Below are 19,589 nucleotides of genomic sequence, written 5' to 3' on the forward strand. Positions count from 1 at the left end.
GTTGTGATGCTACCTAGTAATTGGTGATGTTACTAACATCTTTATATGGCTCTCATATTTCATTCATTCGTCAACAGGGGTTGATTGGTTGTTTATTTGTGTCAGGGACTGGAAGGCGGTACACTTGTGGTGGGGAGAACATTGATATTGTGCTGTCCAATATATTAGTCACCAGCCATGTATGGCTGTCTTAACTTAAAATTTTAGTTCCTCAGTTGCACTAGCCACATTTTAAGCTCTCAAGCACCCCTCACATGGCTAGTGGCTACCATATTGGACAGTGTGGTTACAGAAATTAGCATCATTGCTCAAAGTTCTATTCTACAGAGCTAATTTAGAAGATTCTTGAGGTATATTATCTACAGGGGAGGTGAGGAAGGTCTAAGCTGAAGCAGTGGCAATGAAATGGAGAGGAGGGATCTCTCTGAGATACTTAATGTGATGCAGAGTGAAGACAGGGGGATTCATTTAGGATGTCTTCTAGGTTTCTCCTTGGAGTAAATAGGTAGATGATTAGAACCATTCACCAACAAAGTAAATATAGAAGCAGCAGCAGGATTTGGGAAAAGGGGATGAAATCAGATTTGTACGCAATGAGTGAGAGGCAGCCATGGACTGGCCATTGGTCTGAGAAGCTTCTGGATCTCAGAATGTGATCTGTGGGGATTCTGGGTAGAGACAGAGGTCCAAGGAAGAAGCAGTAGCCAGGGGTAGGAGTCAGAGACATGCACTTGGTTGAGGGCTTTCAGAGAAATTAGGCTGCATGTGGTAAGAGGCTAGCATCAGGTCCTGGGAAGCACCCTGGGAAGAGCAGGGTTTTCAAACTGTGAGTGGCTCATGAAATCAACAGGTCTCCACCAGCATTAAAAATAATAGTATAGTAAATATTAATACGGTTTGCATATTGAGTAAAGATCTTTTCCTGAAACTTTTGTTATGAATATATTTACATACATATATGTATACTAGGTTGCAAGGTAAAATATATTTCTGAGTTGTGATTAGTTTGAATATCACCAATTTATAAAATGAGCACCACAGACTATAAGTTACATGCTGCTAGTGCCTGGCATGTAGCAGACACTCAGTAAACACACTGTATGAAGGAATTAACCAACAGGTCAGAGAAGTAAGAGGAAACCCAGGACAAGGGCGACTCAGAAGCTAACCTCTTGCTACCTGAAACATTATCCAAACTCAGCAGAAAAACCGCTGGGGATATTACAATCTATACATGATGAGATCACTTTTGCTCTTGGTGAGTGAGAGTTAACCCTGGGGGAGGCCAGTGGAGACATCAGGGAGGCTACTGAACCTCAGGATGTGATCTAGGAGCAGTCTGGGCATTACATGTATTTAAGATGTTTTCCCACCAAATGCAACAGATATGTGACAACTTGAAGCTCATGCCTGCTAAGGAATGAATGCACAGGCAAAAGACGCTGTGCAACAAAATATAAGGATAATAGATATTGTAGTAGTGCTGAACAGGAAAGGTTTAGAAAATTCAGGTTAGGGTACACAGCAGATGGTAGGTTAAATAGAACCATTACAGTGAAACTCCAGTTTTGCAAAATTAATGAGACTGGTAGACAACAAATAAGTAGTTTCTGATTTCTGTATGTAATTTTCATGGTTTTTGTACGGCACCTTAATAACAAAAAGGAATGTGATATGTCTGAGGCATCATTATCCATCAGATCTGTCTACTTAGAACTGTTAGGGTCTCGCTGATTCACTGGAGAAAAATCACTTCTGGAATTTAAAAAATAAAATTTCCAATTTTGTTGAAAAACATCTTTTAAATCACTTAAAAAATATATTTGGCTCTACTTCTTTAAAAAAATTTTGTTTTTTTTTTTCCTGATGTGGTTATTCATAGGGCAAGGGGATGTAGGGAGGAGTTCCAAACGGAAGAAGGAAAAATTCAGTCCATTTGACTTGTTCACCTCAGAGGAAGTTAGGTCTTTTGCAAAAATAAAACATCCATCCTGAAGCCTTCCCCTTAGGCCTCTCCTGGCGACACTCAGAAGTGATGACTTTAGGTCAGGTCCTTTCATTGATACACAAAGCCATGTAAACGAACTCCTCCTCCTCGCGGGCTTTTGAGCAGGGTGCACGAGAGCACTGAGTTCAGATTAACTAAACTTCTAATCAGTGTTCACGGGGTAATCAGTGACCCCACTGCAATGACGTTCAGTGGGACAGGGCCTGGCTCGGGAAGGGGCTGGCGAAGTGCAGCGCTGGGGGCATGGTGGGAACGCCGGCAGGAGAGATTTACCTATCAGAGCTGCCGTTTAGACCCCGTTACGAACTAAGGGCACCGCTGACTTCACTTGAGTGAGGACAGTCATTCCTGGAAAACTACCCCTCGTCCCAGCAGCAGAGTCATCTCGCACCTGCCTTGAACGACGATGACTGCTACGGCCGGAAGCTCACAAGCCCACAAGCCCACTTCCGACTTCCTGGGCAAGGCCGGAAGTGGCTTTGGTTGTAACCAGAACCCAGCGCCGTAAAGTAAGATGGCAGCAATCTCTTTGAGGCGATTGTCCAATCTCCGTTTTATTTCTAGCACTTCCTTACTCACCAGGGATTCTCGACTTCCATTACCCACCCTAGTTTTTCTCAGCACAACCCTCTCATATTTCAATGTCATTTATCAGTAGTGGAGGATGGGCCGGAGGCAACGTCAGGTGAGCGTCAGCGCCGTGAGGCACCATTTTGTACGGAAACCGAAGGCCGGGCGGGGATGAGTGCTGGGGGAATCCAGATGTGGCCTGGTTAGCGGGCGAGCGTGAGGGGGAGGGGCGAGAGGGCAGGAGGGCTTTGCTACAGGATGATGTATTTCCGTTTCCTCGCGGCCTTGTTGTACTTGGTTGGACAGGCTTGTTGCGGGAGGGCGGGGGAAGATTGTTCGCAGTGGAGAAGGTCCGCGCAAGGGAAGGTAAACTGAGGTAATGCCGAGAAGAGGGGTGCCTTTGCGCCCGGCTGCGTAGGAGGTCTGGGGCTAGGGTCCTTGGGATTTAGGAAGAGCGGGGTTGGAGATGGGAGGCTCGGATTGTCCACAGGGTTAGAGAGAGAAGAGGAGGTGGGGTGGGGCTGGGGGTTACAAGGTGATTTGCAAAGCTGGGTGGGGGTGGAATGGGGCGGCCAGAACAGAAGCGGGGAGGGTTGGAGGAGACGGTGGAGAGGATGAGAGTGCGGAGGGAAGTCTGGAAGGCGCTGGTGGGGGAGGGGTTGGGGCCCGAGAGCCTGGAACGCGGGAAAGAAGTTGAGGGGGTTGGTCGGAATGTGGGGGTGTGGGAGGAAGGGAGCCGGGTTCTTCGGAGGCTGGGGGGTTGGAAGGGGCTGGTGGCCGACGTTCGAATGCTGACCATGTACTTGGCCTTTGTTTCCCCAGCAACTCCCCAGAGACTCTCATCCAGCAGCCTCTGCTCAGGCCCAGCCTTCTCTCTCCAGTTGCCACCACAGCCTGGAGGCGCCTGCCTCCGCCCTCCCGAATGGTGCTCCTCCTCGCAGGCCTCGGCCCAGGATCCAGGCCCCCTTTGCCTCCTGCCTCGGAGCTGTTGCTCCGGGTCTCTTCTGGTGGACTCCCCGTGACGGGGAGGGAAGGACTTTTGCACATACAAGGCTATAGCTCTTGGGACCCCACCGGCAACTTGAATCTCGGCCTCTAACCGAGTGTGAGGTTCTTCCTGTGCCCTCTTTTTCCACCCTTTGAGAAGAGAAACGCTTCTTCTTGCCACCCAGAGCCCAGGAAGCCCCAAGCTGGGGCCCTGGTCCCAGCATGTCAGTCCTCTTTTTTGTATAGGGCTGTGCCCTCTCCCCATCAGCATGGCTGAACTCAGGCAGGTTCCAGGGGGGCGGGAGACCCCACAGGGGGAGCTTCGGCCTGAGGTTGTAGAGGATGAAGTCCCACGGAGCCCAGTTGCAGAGGAGCCTGGAGGAGGTGGAAGCAACAGCAGTGAAGCCAAATTGTCCCCAAGAGAAGAAGAAGAACTGGATCCTAGAATACAGGTCAGAAGACTGAGCTGGGGGAGAGATAGGGAGATTAGATTCCAGCTTTTCTGAAAAGCTGTCAGATAAATGAGGGGTTAGACTTACTCTTTTCCCAGCGCACGGGCAGGAAAGGAAAACAAGTTTGTCAACAAATCATTGCAGTATAGTGTGACAAACGCGAAAAGAGTTGTGTGCGGTGTGAGTACAGAGAAAGGCCCGGCCTGAGTGCCTGGGGTGTGTTGCTGAAGGCTTCACTGATGAAGTGAAGTGACAAATTGGCAATAGATGCAGGAAGCACACTTTAGGTCAGTAGAGAGTAGAACTGTTGTTTCTTTTCCAAATAAGCAAAGGGGCTGTTGGCTCAGAGATGTAGCATGAGTGGGATGTGAGAGAAGATGGCTTTGAGATCGGGAGGCAGTTTTGAATCTTTTCCTCTCTCCTGCTTTCTCATCAGTGCCTCCCAGGGACATTCATATTTGTGAGAGGTGAGACCTTTCATGTCTTATAAAGGTGGCATCAGGCTTAGGCCTGTAAGGAAATCTGATGTGTTCAGAACGTTGTATCAATTGCGGTCAGTCCTTAATAATACAGATTTCTGGCTCTGAGGATGCTGGGTCAGTCAAATGAATGGAAGAGCTGATTTGTTGCCTTGAAGCATTTACAGGCTACTTGGTAGAAGGGCAGAACTTTGTGAAGGAGACCTCAGAGCAGTGGGGGAGGAGGACAGGCACCATGTGTAGTAGATGCATGGCCAAATGGGGCTGGATCTCAGTGTTTCTGGGCAGTGGCAGGGAAGGGCTTCCTGGAGAAGCTGTTTGGACAGGTGAGGGCCAGGGTGCTCCTGTGTGTTTGGGGCCTGAGTCTGCCATTTGGTATGGTAGCATCTCCAGGATTCTGATGTGGAGGTGACTCACACCTCTGTAGGTGAGCAAGAGCGTCCTGGGGCTCTCATTCCTGGGCTTCTCTGTCAACAGACCTTTATTAGATTACTTCAGTGAGTCAAGGAGATTTCAAAGCTGGTCCTAGCATCTTTCCTGCTCTCTCTTGGTGGGGTTTCCCAGGATGTGTGTGGAGAAACCGTGTCTGTGCTTATAGTGGAGCAGTAATGAGCCATTTGTTTACTGACATGAGTTAGTAATTTATTTCTGCTGTGTTTTATGGGCACTGTATTGAGAACAGCTCAATTTCTCGTGCTAGTTCTATATAGATTTGTTGTCCACTGAGGAAACAAGTTGTGAAAAAAGCATTGGGCTGAGATTCAAGCAGCCTCTGGCCGGATGATTTGTGATTTTCATGTAAGTTATGTAACCTTTCCAAGCCTCAGTTTCTTCATCTGTAAAGTGAAGGGTTGGTCTAGCTGATTTGCTCAACTCATTTCTGCTCTGCTCTGACATAGTGCTATGATTCTTTTCTTTCACAAACTCTTTTGCCTGTCTTTTTTTTTTTTTTTTTTTTTTTTGCCTGTCTTTGATGAAAGTTCATAGGTTGTGCTTTGAGAAAGAGACCTCTGTCTGTTTGTCAGGGAGGAGGGCGTGGTTGTCGTCCTTCATACACCCCTCTGCAACATTCCTTGCCCCCTTCCAGAGGAGAATCCACTGCAGTTTCTTTGCTCGGTCGCTCCTGTGTATTTTTCCATTGCCTACACAGGCAAAGGTGGTAGTATGAAAAGGCAGCTTTCATGTTGTGCTGTCCAGTAAAGTAGCCACTAGTTGCTTGTGGATACTTAAATCAACTAGGAATAAATAAAAAGTAAAAATGCAGCTCCCCAGGTGCTGTTGGCAGTTGCAGATGTAGAACATTTCCATCATCATAGACAGTTCTGTTGTATGAGCTCTGTGAGGGTTGGAGACTACTGAGCAGCAGTAAGATTCACCTCGCCTTCAGTGAGCTTGCAGTGTTACTGGAGCAAGAGGGGCAGGCGGACCTTAGTCTCTCTTGCTAAACTGGAGGGCACATTGTGGAATGTTGTGGGCTATGTAGGGAGGCAAGGTCATGTTGTAGAGGCCTCCCTCGCTGATGAAGCTGGGCCAGTGCTCTGACCTCAGCAGGCATTCAGCATCTTCTTGCCATGTGGGAGAGGCAGCTTGGTGTGAGGGGTACCTTTCATGGAGGAGGCCGGTGGCATTCAGACCTTCTGGGTTTGGGCTCTTCTGGATGAGAAAGACATTGGGGTATGTGTCTTTTGAGTTTCTTTTTAGTGTTGACAGTGTACAAGATCATGTTATCCTGATACTATATTTCAGCACTTTGAATGGATCAGTGCATTCAGCCCATCAGAGCCTACCAGGGAACTTTAAAAGCACCCATTCCTGAGCTGTGCCCAGATATGTGAATTCTCCTTCTGGGTGGGGCGAGAAGTGCTTCTAATTGTGGCCTGTGAGAGTCCACTGATCCAAGGATATCCCAAAGGTGGAGACCCTATTCAGGTATTTTCTCAACTACCAGAAATGGTCCCTTAGGGCAAGGCTCTTTCTGATGTGGGGGGTGGGGAGTCTTGGCAGGCAGGCAGCTTGTGCCTCCTTGTCTGGTGGGATCCTTCTGGAAGTTGGAGGGAAGCCAGGTAGAGGCCAGCTCTAGGCCTGCGTGGAGTGTGCTGCCCCCCAGGGAAGTCCACTGGATGTGTCTCTGTGTCTTGACCTCAGCATACTTCTCTGAGGCCTCCAGGCTAGTCCTCAGCTTTCTGAGAGAGACAGAGTCCCAGTGGCAGGAAGGAATAAAGGAGGGTTGTACTAGGATGGGCCTGGGTCTCCTCTCCTATGACTTTTCTCAGCCCCCTTTATGATGGCACATTCTTTCCTCAGGTAAGTAGATGTGTTCACTCACCTGCTTCTCCTCAGAGTGACTTTGCAACCTCTGCGTCATCTGACGTGTCGGTTTAGCTTTCTCTGGGCAGTCATTTTTACCTTATTTCTGAGTCTTTGGTTCATGTATCACCCTGGCCCTGCTGATGACTGTGGGCTTGAGTGTTTTTCTTTTTAATTGAGATATAGTTGATTTATAATCTTATGTAAGTTCCAGGTGTACAACATAGTGATTCACAGTTTATGAGATTATACTCCATTTTGGGCTTGAGTGTCTTAATCGCTTGCACAAGTTGGGCAGGAACATCTGTAGCCCAAGCGCCCGTGCCTTTGACTCAGTGGCCTGGCATCGTGGGAATGCGCCGGGTGTGCTCTGAGGAGGTCGCCCTCCCTGCTGGCTGCAGGCTCACTGATGGATGATGTACGCTGACTCAGACTTCATCCTCCTTGAATTCCATTTCAGCCGGGTGCCAGGAGTCCCCTGGTGGAGCAGGCCAAATGGAATGTGTTGCCAACGGCCCAAAACAGAGCCCTGGCTGCTTGTTGGCTTCCTGCTCTGCTTTGCCCTGGGTCTGCCTCAGCCGGGCTGCCCCCATCCCCCACCCCCTTGCCCACCTTGCCCTCCAGCCTGCTCTGCTCCCCATCTCTTTGTCCTGCTAGAAAGAGCTTTGTGACTCCGCGGGGCAGACCTCAGAGTCAACAGGAGGCCTTTTTTTAAATTGCTGGAGGTGCTTCCTGGATATGAGTTTCTGTATAGAAAGACATGCCTGCTTCTGTGGGCCAATAGCCAGAGCCTTTCACATTCCTGGATTTGTTATATGTTTCTTTCTTTGTGTTCTACCTTATACTGTAATTAGAGCACATAACTTGGTTTCTTAGATTCTTACTTGCTGACTCAAATTTTTTAGGGCTTGAGATGGGGTATAGAAATAGAAGGACTAAAGGGGGATCACACACTGGGTTGTTGGAAGGGCCAAATGAGGTGTGAGAGCAGTGATGGCAGTGTCGCTCACTACCAAGTGCAGGTTGTGTCTGGGCCATGGGCAGCAAGCAGACACCATGCTGGCTACTGCTGGCCTGTCCAGGGGCTGCAGGGCTCCTGGAGGAGGATCCTGTAGCCGAGCATCAGGCATCTCTCTGGGTATTGCTCCTCCTCAGGAGTGTCATTGGCTCACTGGACCCCAGGAACTTGACCAAGGGGAGGGGAGGCTACTCAAGGCCAGCACCCTCCCTGCTCTCTGCCACTGAAAGGCCTGGGTGGTTTGCTTCTTTTGCCAGCCCTGGGACCAGTGAGGCGTTCAAGCCAGCGTGTCTGGTGACTTCTTCCTGAGCCTCTCTCTCCCTCCCTCCCACAGGATCTACCTGGGGTCCTGTCACCACTGCCCAAGCAGGCCTAGAGGCCTCCTGAACCATGCGTTCTTCTCTAATCTTGACCTTAATTGTCCACGAAGCCCTAATGATTTTGCATCCTGTATTTCCCTGGGGTCTGCCCTCTCCTCTCCCACCTGGAGAACTACAGACAGCCTCCACTTTTGTCTCCCTGGCCCCTCCAAGCTTTCCCTACATTGCCCATCTCTGCCTTCCTAAACCACCAGGTGGCATTAGTCTCTGAGGGGTTCCCCTTGCCATTGGGAGAAGCCCTAGTATCCTGTCCTTGTGCCACAGCCCCTCTGGCTTCTCACCCAATAATCTGCCTTCCCTGGGCACCTGCTCTCCTTTTGATTCCCAGGCCCTACCATGCCCACCCCTCACCTGGCTCCTCACACCACTGAGGGCCTGTTGCTTACTTATTGGGCCGGAGCTGCCACCTCTTTGTGTTCTGAATCCTCAGGTCTCATGGTGATGAACTGTGATAAGTGTGTAGTAAAAGTATGCTGAGTGAGTGGCCCAGCGGGTTTGTCCTTTCTGGGACAGAGACCGTTAGCTCTGAAGGAGACTCCTGGCTGGAGTACGAGGAGGAGGTGGTGCAGTCTAATGGAGAGAGCACAAGCTTGTTGCCACTTTGCTGTGTGCATAGGAGTTTTCCATACTCTGAACCTCAATTTTCTCATCTTTAAAATGGGGGTTTAGAGGTGGAATTGTGAGGATTACAGGAGGCTATATATTATTCTGTCTGACAGGAGGCATTTGACAATGACCTCCTGCTGCATTTCTTCACTTCCCTGGTTGGCTGGGCTTTCCCTCTGTGTACTGTGCTCCTGCCCTGCCTGGTTCATGTGAGGCTGCTTACTTCCACTGCTCTAACTTTCTGCCCCTCTTTGGCAGGAGGAGCTGGAGCATCTGAACCAGGCCAGCGAGGAGATCAACCAGGTGGAGCTGCAGCTGGATGTGAGTGTTGCTCCTTTTCCTCACACTCCTGGGTTGTTTCCAAAGGTGTTTTCATCATTTTCCCTCCTCTTTCAGTACAGTGGCAGGGGAAGAGGCATGTATGGAAAACAAGAGGGGCTGGGACCCACACGCATGCCTCCCTCTGCCCATGTCCTTATCCTTTTGCCAGGAGGCCAGGACCACCTACCGGAGGATCCTGCAGGAGTCAGCAAGGAAGCTCAACACGCAGGGCTCCCACCTGGGGAGCTGCATCGAGAAGGCCCGGCCCTACTATGAAGCTCGGCGCCTGGCTAAGGAGGTATGACCTACATTCTGAGGTAGGGGCTGCATGCAGAGCCTGGCCCTGTACTCTTCTATCTCTGTATGGGGTGTGAGATAGATCACCATTCTTTTCCTCTTCTGTTCCCCTTGGTTCATGTCTCTTTTTTCTTTGTTTGCTCCTCCACTCCTTTACCCATTTCCTTCTTTTTAAATTTTTCTTTGCACAATTGCACAAATAATGTGGGCTCACTATTGGAAGGCTGTAATTGTAACCTGTAACTATAAAACAAGGTAGGAGAAGAAAACCGATATTTCCCCAAATCCAACCACGTGCATGTTTCATGATTTTTGTACCTGGGATTTGTTTAGTCAAGTATGGTAAGGTGACAGACACAGAGACAGCTGCCTTCAAAGAAGAATTTATGACTTAACAGTTCCTAAGAGAAAAGGACCTGCCACGTGGGCTCTGAGTGGGTGAGGAGGCAGAAAATGTGAGGGGAAAGCTTGGCTTAGAGCTTTTATTGTAGAGCGTTTATTGTGGTTTTCATGGGAAGGAATGGGTAGGGCAGGGTAGGCAACTTTGAGCCAATTTAAGATTGGCTAGTTTGAATAATTGAGGCAGGTTCTGGGCTATAGGGGTGGTCTCTAGTTTTCTGGTCCTGGCCCTTCAGTGATTTAGGGCAGGGGAAATACTGGCTTGCTGTGTGATAGATGGGCTTTGGATTGGTTGATTTGCATATGAAAAGTGTGCTCACATTCCTAGGAGTGTGTCTCTAGGAATTAGCCAGCCCTAGGAGAGCCAGCAAGGCCTCCAAGATATCAAAGCATCATAAAACATAGAAAATAAAAAACGTGATTAATATAACACAAATAATTCCTTAAATTTTTTTGGTATATATCCTGCCAATATAGGATCACATATGTACAATTTTTATTCCTTTATTTTATTAGGACATGGTTCCATGTCAAGAAATACCCATACTTACCATTATTTTTAAGGGCTTCTTAATATTTCTTTATATTAGATGTACTATTATTCGTTTAACCAGTTCTCTGTAACTGAAAACTTAGGTTTGTTTCCAGTTTTTTGTTTGGTAAATATGGTTGTGATGATATCTCCAAGCACTTGTCTGGTTATTTCATTCAGTTTACCTGCTGGACTGGAGTTGATGGTCTCAACCATCAACTAACCACCTTCCAACTAAAGGTTGTGGATTTTTCTTTGTTCTCCCTAGGGCAAAAGGCCAGCAGCCTTCGAGACTGCTGGATTTTACACACTCACCCTCCACTGGCAGTATCCTTCTTTTTCTACATATATTTCTTCTCTGAGCTATATCCTTGCAACATATTCTTCATAGAATTTTACTTCCTCAGCATTTATTCTTAGTGCAGTTTGGGAAGTGAAGCCGACATTGCAGTGGGCCTTCCTCCTTCTCTTGTCCTTGCCCAGGGCGGGTCTCCATGGGCAGCCAGGGGTCCTTTGAGGCTCCCTATCCTGATGGTCCTTTCCCCCCAGGCCCAGCAGGAGACACAGAAGGCAGCACTGCGGTATGAGCGGGCTGTGAGCATGCACAACGCTGCCCGGGAGATGGTGTTTGTGGCTGAGCAGGGCGTCATGGCTGACAAGAACCGGCTGGACCCCACGTGGCAGGAGATGCTCAACCACGCCACCTGCAAGGTGAGCCAGGCAGTGCCAGTAGGTCCCTCCTGCCAGTTCCTGTACTTCCTTTCCTTTCCCTGCATCCTGTCACCTTCCTTAGTCCTTTCTCTCCTCCACTCCAGACTTCCCTCCGTTTTGATTCTGTTTCAGGCAAAATCTGGTCCTTGCTCTCTGCCCTGTTTGGCCTCCAGTGTGTCCCATATACACTTCCTTCTGACTTAGAATGTCTTTCTGGGTTCTTCTTGAACCTTTGCCTCCAGATGTGGGACTAACCCAAATAGTTCATTCCTGCTGATTGCTCTGGATTCGACACTCTTTTGTTATGTTTAGCTGTGACCCCTTGCTTCTGTTTGCTGAATGTTCTCCCTTTCTTGCTTTTGAGCTCTGCCAGTGTACCTTGGTTTTTGAAGTACGATTTGTGTATTATTTCCAAGCTACTCTATGGCTACCAGGGAGTGGGAGGATCCCTGGCATCAGCTCTAGTCTGCCACCTTCACCTTGTAAAGGGCAAGTGTCTTAGTCTATTAGGGCTGTTACAATAAAATAACAGACTGGGTGGTTTAAACAACAGATGTTTATTTTTCACAGTTCTGGAGGCTAGGAAGTTCAAGATCAAGGCATAGGCAGATTTGGTGTCTGCAGCGGGCCTGCTTCCTGGTTCCCAGATGGCCAGCTGTCTTTTCACTGTGTTCTCACATGGCCGAAGGGGCTAGGGAGCTCTCCAAGGCCTCTTTTATAAGGAAACTAATTCCATCTGTGAGAGCTCCCACCTCTTGACCTAATCATCTCTCAGAGGGCCCACCTTCAGGGTTAGGATTCCAACATAAGAATTTTGGGGGGGTAGAAACATTTAGTCTGTAGCAGTACGTGTCAGCTCCTGAGGAGTAGTCATGTCTTGAGGTTCTTTGTGTGCTCCTTAGTCCAGGCCCATGGCCTCACGCAGAGCAGGAGCTCCACTTCCACTCTGGAACTCACACAGAGGAGAGCATGATACCGAGGGAGGGGTTGTTGAAACTGTGTGTAGGCGGGGTCAGCCCCTTGGTCCTGGTAGATAAGGTGGCTGGAGCCCTTGCCTGCTACCTGCTCAGGCACAGAAACCTGGAGAACTCAATGCAGAGCTGTGGCTCCCCACAGTGAGGCTCCTCCCTTCCCCCAGCCCTAGCCTCCAGCACTGAGGGCTCTCTGAGGACCATGGGTGTGGCAGATGTGCTCACAGGTGGACATTCCCTACATGCTCACAAGTGGTCCAGAGGGCCCCGGCACCTCTTGGTAGCAACGAACCTGAGAGGCGGTTGGTACAGGTAACAATAGGCAGGTACAAGGACTCACTGTTCTCTTTTGTGTCTTGGGAGCTCAGTGCTCTCTCCAGGCTCTGCAGTGGGGGATCTCCCCCAGGGTAACATTTGGAGTGGCAGCCTGAGCAGGCTATAGGGGCAGGAGGGTGGGACCGAGTTCAGTGATGTGTGCCCTCCATCCCACCTGGGCCAGGTGAATGAGGCCGAGGAGGAGCGGCTTCGTGGTGAGCGGGAACACCAGCGGGTGACACGGCTGTGCCAGCAGGCTGAGGCTCGGGTTCAGGCCCTGCAGAAGACCCTCCGGCGGGCCATTGGCAAGAGCCGCCCCTACTTCGAGCTCAAGGCCCAGTTCAGCCAGATCCTGGAGGTAGCTGAGTGGGAGAGGGGGAGGGTGAGTGGACGGAGGATGGGGGAGGGGGCAGGCATAGAAAGGGAGGGCAGGTAGAGGGGACACCAATCTGCTTTTCTGGGCCATCCACCAGGCCAGTGCGGAGGAACAGGTGTGCTCAGAATGACCCCGCAGGAGTGGGAGGTGGGGTTAGGGAGTGAGTGCTGGCAGAGAAGGGAGGTGAAGGAGAAAAGGTGAGAATTGGGGGAGACCGGGGAGAATGGGGCAAAGGAATCGGCCAGATAGGGAAAGGGGACAATGGGGAGAGGGGGAAGAGCGGGTGGGAATGAAGACCTGGGAGGAAGGCCCCGGAAGGTCAGGCAGGAGCAGGGAAGGTTGCTGGGGAAGGAGGACCCCAGGAGGAGGAGGAGTGGAGAGAGGCTGGGTGGAGCACTGCAGATTAGTGGTTGCTGGTGAGCAGAGCCGAGGGCCTGGGACGGGAGACCCCAGCGCAGAATGCTGAGTGGGCCTGACAGGACTTGGCAGCTCCAGGGGCCTCGGATAGTTGCCCAGAGGGTCACCTGACTCTGACCCTCCCTCTGCAGGAGCACAAGGCCAAGGTGACAGAGCTGGAGCAGCAGGTAGCCCAGGCCAAGACCCGCTACTCAGTCGCCCTGCGCAACCTGGAGCAGATCAGCGAGCAGATTCATGCGCGGCGCCGGGGCCAGCTCCCTCACGCCCCGGGCCAGCTGCGCTCTTCCCCAGTGGGGGCCGAGGCCGGGCCTGATGGTGGCGAGGATGGGGACAGCGGGATCATCGAGGGGGCCGAGGGCGGGGGGCTGGAGGAGGGTGTCAGCCTGGGGCCTGGCCCTGCCCCCGACACGGACACGCTGAGCCTGCTGAGCCTGCGCACTGTGGCTTCAGACCTGCAGAAGTGCGACTCCGTGGAGCACCTGCGGGGCCTCTCGGACCACGCCAGTCTGGATGGCCAGGAGCTGGGTCCCCGGAGTGGGGGTCGTAGCGGCCGCCACCAGCGCAGTATCAGCCTGTAGCCCTGTGCTCAGGGTGGCTGGTGCAGTCTTAACCACCACTGGCCCATGGAGGGCCCTGCAGGCTCCTAGCTCCCTCTCCTCGGGCCCTCGCTTCCCCCAGAGAGGTCAGGTTGGCTGTGTCTTGAGTCTGTCCTGTCTTCCTCACCCTGCCCTGCCCCCGACAGGTGGCAGCTCTCTTTGCCTTACCCTTTCAGAAGGCTTGTCTTTGGCTCTCACATCTCCCTTCCGCCTGCTGGCCCCTCACAGTCTGATACTGTTTGCTGCCCTCTTTTTGACTTCTTCCATCTGTCTGGTTTTTCCCCTCAGGGAAATTTGTCTAGAAGGCACAGGGACACCATCAGAGAAGGTGGGCGCTGGACCTGGGTCCTGGCATCTTGGCCCCCCCAAGCTTGAGTGAATGGACGGGTGCCCCTCCCACCTACCCATCTCCCGAGTGGTCCTGAGTGGCAGGGATGCTGCTGAGCCCTCCTAGCAGCCCAGCGCCCCAGTCCTCTGTCCCAGCCTGCCTGTGTGTAACATGTAAGATGCACTGTGGGACTGTGTGACTCTGGAAGACACCACCCATCCCTTTAGTGCTCCCTCCTCATGACCTAAGCCACTTTGCTATGTGTGCCTCAAAGCAGGACTTGAGGGATACTGGTGTCAGGGAAGGTGAAACCCAATCTCATCGTTGATAAAGGGGGCACCACCAACTCCAAACAGACTCCCGTGTGTGTGGTGTTTCCCCAGCTTGGCTGGGTCCTTAACATTGCCAAGGTGCTAGTGAGTCCATGTTGGGGGATGGAGATGTAGTGAGGTCCTGATGGCTGAAGGCCTTGCCATTCCTGCTGTGGAGTTAGGTTAATTTACTTTTTCTGGGTAGAGGATGCTGAACCAAATCTCAGCATCCTCCTGCAGGGTAGAGTTGGGGAACTTGGTGCTCAATTGCTCTCCCTCGCTCTTCCCCAAACCAAACGGTACCTAGTCCATGATCCCTTGGGGGGTGCTCAGGTTTGGCTGCAGAGCCTCCACTGATATGGGGAAGGTTTGGCCTGGGGTGAGGGAACCCGCCCTCCATAGGGAGCTGCTTCAGGTGTCTGGTGGTACTCCTGTGCTGCGTGGGGCGGGGGAAAGGTAGGGAAGCCACACTGGATCTAGGTGCCTTGGGAGCACCAATCCTCCTGTCCCACCCCAGGAGGGCTGAGAGCTGGACTCTGGACAGGAGAACTTGTGCCTAGGCCTGTGTGCTGCTGCCGTTGACTGGGGGAGGAGCAGGCCTTCGAATAGAAGGTGTCTCCCTGTCCCAGGGTTGAGGCAGTTTGGTCATGATGAGAACCGCCAGGTTTGAGGTGGCCGTGGGGGGAGGGAAGAAGGGGGAGGACGTGGGCGTGCGTGCGTGCATGTATGGGGGAAAAGGGTCTGCCCCTGATTTTATTTAAATAAAATAGTTTATGTAACAGTAATGTTTATTGTCCCTTTCAGGGAGGGAAGAAGAGAAAGGGGTGAGGATGGAGAGTGGGAAGGAACAGGGTGAAGCGGGATGCTTTTTTGATGGGGTAGTCAGACGTCTCTTGGGAGGTGAAGGTTGAGATGGATCAAACCCAGGCAATGAGAGGAGGGAAGGCTTATGGCCACAGGGCTGGGGTGAATGCGCACCAAGTCGGTGGTGCCCTGCAACCCCCTACCCTTCCAGCTTACCCGCCAAGGAGGGCTCTGCAGGGTGGAGTGGGTGTTGCCAGCCACTGGTGGTGCAGACAAGATGATGGTGCCAATCCTGGATGTGAGCATGAAGGAAGGGGAGGGACAAGTAGCGTTGTGGGATTTAGCAAATATACAGGATGCCCAGCTAAACTTGAATTTCAGGTAAACGATGTTTTTGGCCCCTGCAGTGTTAAGGACATACTTAGATACTAAGTTGTTTGTCATCTATCTGAAATTAAAATTTAACATAGATAAAAGGTGACTCCCAAGTCAGGGCTTGACCTGTTGGTGGGTCAGGAGGGGTTTGAATACATTTGGACCCACTGCCTGTGAAACGTCTGGTGGAATCAGGTTGGGGAAGAGATGAGAACTTCAGGAGCTGAGGAAGTGGAGAGTGAAGGCTCTCGACCGAACCTCACCAGGGGTGCACCTATATTTATAGCCAGGTGAGGAGGGAGTCAGCTAAGGGATGGAGAAGGTGCTGCCAGGGAGGAGGAGGGGGAGACCCACTGGAAACCTGGTGGGAAAAGGGTGTCCTGAAGACCTTTAAGGGGCAAGGTGAAGGCCAGGAGTTGAAGGGACAGGAGGGCAGAAGAGTGACCCTGGTGACCTCAGGTGGTAGATGGGCCATTAGGAGCCTTTGTACCCTTTGACCAGACTGTCCAGGTGTGAGACTGCCTTTCCTGACCTGGCTTATTAATTGAGAAATAAGCAAAGTGTGATAAGGCACATGGGTGCCAAAATACTTCCTTTATCACTGGAAAAGCTGCTGTGACTGTATGTGTGGTCTGTGTCCTTGGGCAAGTGGGCTTTCTGAGATGATTCCCCAGGGTCATACTTCCCTACCCAGTCTGTGGCAGTGTGGAACATGTAAGGCTCCTGGTGCAAAGGAACCCTAGAAAAGAAGGGCAGGCTGTGCCCACCCAGTTTCTCCATGCAGAATCACCTACCAGAAAAGGCAATAGTGGAGAGAGAACATGAGGGTTGGCGCTAATGGCTAACCATGGCAAATGTGCCCCCTAGCCCTATCGTAACAATAGTGGATTGCACTCACCCAGTGTGTCTCACATGCCAGGCATATGCATCGATCCATTTAGTACCCATAACAATATTATGGGGTAGGTAGCACCACAGTTGCTTTTTTCCAGGTAAGAATACAGGCATAGTAGAGGTGCCCATTCTGCCCTTAGCCTTGTAGGAGGTAATGGAGGCAGTTGGACTCTAGAGTCTAAACTCTTCAGCCCTTGAGTGAAGCCCCTCACAGGAGCTAGAGTTGAGAAAGTAGAGGGAGTGTGTGTAGTCAGCTCTTAGGAAGTTTTACTGGGGAAGGGGAGCTGAGAAATAACAGGATGGTCAAGGAATTTTAAAGTAAGCAAGAGATGGTCAAGTTATGGGGGATGTGGAGTCTCTTCTCCCCATGTCATATGTCCTAGTGGTAATGACTTCTTTCGAGCTATGTCCCCCTCAAGTGAGCAGCTGGGCCTCAGTCTCCCTGGCACCCAGCTCACGCCCAGCACCTAATAGATGCTCAGAAAACGCTTTTGCATCTCCCTTCTCCCTGCCCCGATCCAAATCTATACCAGATTATAGGTTGTCCCTGACCTATGATAGTTTGACTTGATTTTTTGACTTTACAATGATGAGAAAGCAGTACACATTCAGTAGAAACCGTACTTCACATTTTGAATTTTGATCTTTTCCTTGGCTAGTGATATGAGGTACAATACTCATGATGCTGAGCAGCGACAGCAAGCTGTAGCTCCCAGTCAGCCACACGATCATGAGGGTAAACGACTGATGCACTTAGAACCATTCTATACTCATACAGCCATTCTGTTTTTCAGTTTTCAGTACAGTATTCAAACTATGTGAGATATTCAACACTTTATTATAAAACAAGCTTTGTGTTAGATGTTTTTGCCCAACAGTAGGTTAATGTAAGTGTTCTGAGCACATTTAAGGTAGTTTAGGCGAAGCTATGATGTTCAGTAGGTTAGGTGTATTAAGTGCATTTAAAAAAAATATTTATCTAGACACGCTGGGTCTTTGTTGTGGCACACGGGATCTTTGTTGCAGCTTGAGGGATCTTTAGTTGCGGCATGTGAACTCTTAGTTGCAGCAGGTGGGATCTAGTTCTGTGACCAGGGATTGAACCCAGGCCCCCTGCATTGGGAGCACGGAGTTGTAGCCACTGGACCACCAGGGAAGTCCCCTAAGTGCATTTTTGACTTAGGGTATTTTCAACTTACAATGGGTTTGGCAGGATGTACCCCCATTGTAAATCTAGGAAGATCTGTACTTTGTTAGTACTGCAGTTAGGAGATAAGATCTGTATCCACAGTCCTAGGAACTCCATGTCTCCAAGTGGGGAGTTCCCAAATTTCTCTATGCTTCAATTTTATGACCTGTATGATGAGAAAATCTACATGCGCTTAGCACAATGCCAGGTTGATAGCCACAATGATGCATGAGAAAATCTACATGTGCTTAGCACAATGCCAGGTTGATAGCCACAATGATGCATGTTAGCAGTTCTCTGAAGCTTCAGAATGCAGTGAAGTTCATGAAAGGAGGCCTCGTCCCATCTTGTGCTAAACAAGGAGGCTGTTTATAAAGACCCCACTGAGGGCTGGGTTTCCCTCTTTGGATATGATTTTGGAAGTCTTCCTTACTCTGCCTTGTGCATGGAGGGGAGATGGGCTTCTAGTGCTGTCATGGTCCTGCTCTGTCGGCAGGGGGCAGCAACCACCAGAAAGCAGGCGAAGTGAGATCTGGGTCTCCAGCTCTGTGGGCTTTACTGTGTTAGTCCTGCAGGACTACGAGGTTCACCTCTTGGACACTGGGCGGCAGGGCCTGGGAGCACGGTGGGGTACGGGTTAGGGTCCATACTCCAGAGTTGAACCCTGTCTGTCCCCACACAGACAGGGGCTTCTTGCCTCCCTGCATGTCACTGGAACCATCAGCTGTGTGAAAGCTGGGCCAGGTCTGCTGGGGCTGGTGTCATTTGAGACCAGATGTTCTGTGCCTGTGGTGTGCCCTGTCTCTTCAGAGCTCACCTTCTTTATTGTCCTCGCTAGTATCCTATCCCTTTCCCTTCCTCACCCTCCTTCCATTTTCCCCTCTTGGGAAATCCCATTGGCTTCTCCCTACCACCACTCCTGAGCCCCAGACTACCACCCTGTGCCATGGCCTGAACGAAGGACACCAGGGGACCATTTCACTGGCTGGCGAAAATATGTGTGGTTTATTAAGAAATATTTACCAGCATCTTTCAGATTGCAAAACACCGTGGTAGGGCTTGCTAGGAAGACCAGAAAATATAATACCATGGGTGGGACATCCAGGTAAGGAGCACGGGGGTGCACATAGCTAATGGGTGATGCAGGGCAATAAAAAAATAGATAACTAAAGAGGGATGCAATCATGAGGGCTCTGGGAGGTTATTTGAGCTGGGGATACTCTCTGAAGCTCTGAACCAGCCCCTGGCCTTAAGCTAGAGAGGTGGTAGCAGGAATCCCAGTTCCTCTCCTGCCCCCGCCCCCTGTGACCCCCACCTCCAAGTCCTCCTGTCCCCATGCTTCACTCTTCTGAAATCTGGCATGAGCTCTTCTAGCCAAAGCCTGTGTCTGCCCGATCTTGGTGTTCTCAGGGCCTGGCATGTGGCACTCTCCACCAGACATCTGCCCACAGACTTGCTTTCACTTGTGCTACTCTTGACACAAGTTTCCCCCCTGCTTAACCTGTTAGACTTCTGCCTGTGGCTTGAGGCCCAGCTCATGTGGAATTTTGACCAAAGGCCTTTCTGGTTCCCCAGCTCTCCAGCCAGGTCTGAATTAATCCTACCACCCAAGTTCCCCAAGGCTCATTTGACTTATTGTGGGGCTGGCCCAATGTCACCCTTGGGGTCTTCCCTGACTCCATCTTACTCAACACCTAACATGGTACAATAGACATTGTGACTATATGTCACTTAATACAGTGACTGTATGTCATGTATGGTCTAAAGTGGGACACTTGAGGGAATTCCCTGGTGGTCCAGTGGTTAGGACTCCGAGCTTCCACTGCAGGGGGTATAGGTTTGATCCTTGGTTGGGGAACTAAGATCTTGCAAGCTGCGCGGCCAAAAAAAAAAAAAAAAGTACACTTGAGTGTGAAAGGGGACAGATGTAACTCAGGACTGAAACG

General features: G+C 50.7%; 1 protein-coding gene across 3 annotated transcripts; it reads left to right on the plus strand.

Moving 5' to 3' along the window:
- The first annotated feature begins 2,510 nt into the window (after nucleotides 1–2,510).
- On the plus strand, nucleotides 2,511–15,162 carry SH3BP5L (SH3 binding domain protein 5 like). Of its 3 annotated transcripts, none has more exons than XM_029218105.1 (7): nucleotides 2,511–2,693; nucleotides 3,401–4,017; nucleotides 9,066–9,128; nucleotides 9,298–9,426; nucleotides 10,906–11,067; nucleotides 12,538–12,711; nucleotides 13,278–15,162. In XM_029218105.1, the coding sequence occupies exons 2-7, from the start codon at nucleotides 3,835–3,837 to the stop codon at nucleotides 13,722–13,724; spliced, it is 1,158 nt and encodes a 385-aa protein (XP_029073938.1). In that variant the 5' UTR covers nucleotides 2,511–2,693; nucleotides 3,401–3,834; the 3' UTR covers nucleotides 13,725–15,162. The 3 variants fall into 3 exon arrangements, with proteins under 3 accessions (XP_029073938.1, XP_029073937.1, XP_029073939.1); XM_029218104.1 differs by lacking the exon at nucleotides 2,511–2,693 and adding an exon at nucleotides 2,858–2,954; XM_029218106.1 differs by lacking the exon at nucleotides 2,511–2,693 and adding an exon at nucleotides 6,243–6,425 and having other exon boundaries at nucleotides 3,810–4,017; nucleotides 9,066–9,426; nucleotides 13,278–15,122.
- The last annotated feature ends 4,427 nt before the right edge of the window (nucleotides 15,163–19,589 follow it).

The sequence above is a fragment of the Monodon monoceros genome, unplaced genomic scaffold (assembly GCF_005190385.1).
Source record: "Monodon monoceros isolate NGI ecotype Baffin Bay Population unplaced genomic scaffold, NGI_Narwhal_1 Super_Scaffold_12, whole genome shotgun sequence".
NCBI classification, from domain to species: domain Eukaryota; kingdom Metazoa; phylum Chordata; class Mammalia; order Artiodactyla; family Monodontidae; genus Monodon; species Monodon monoceros.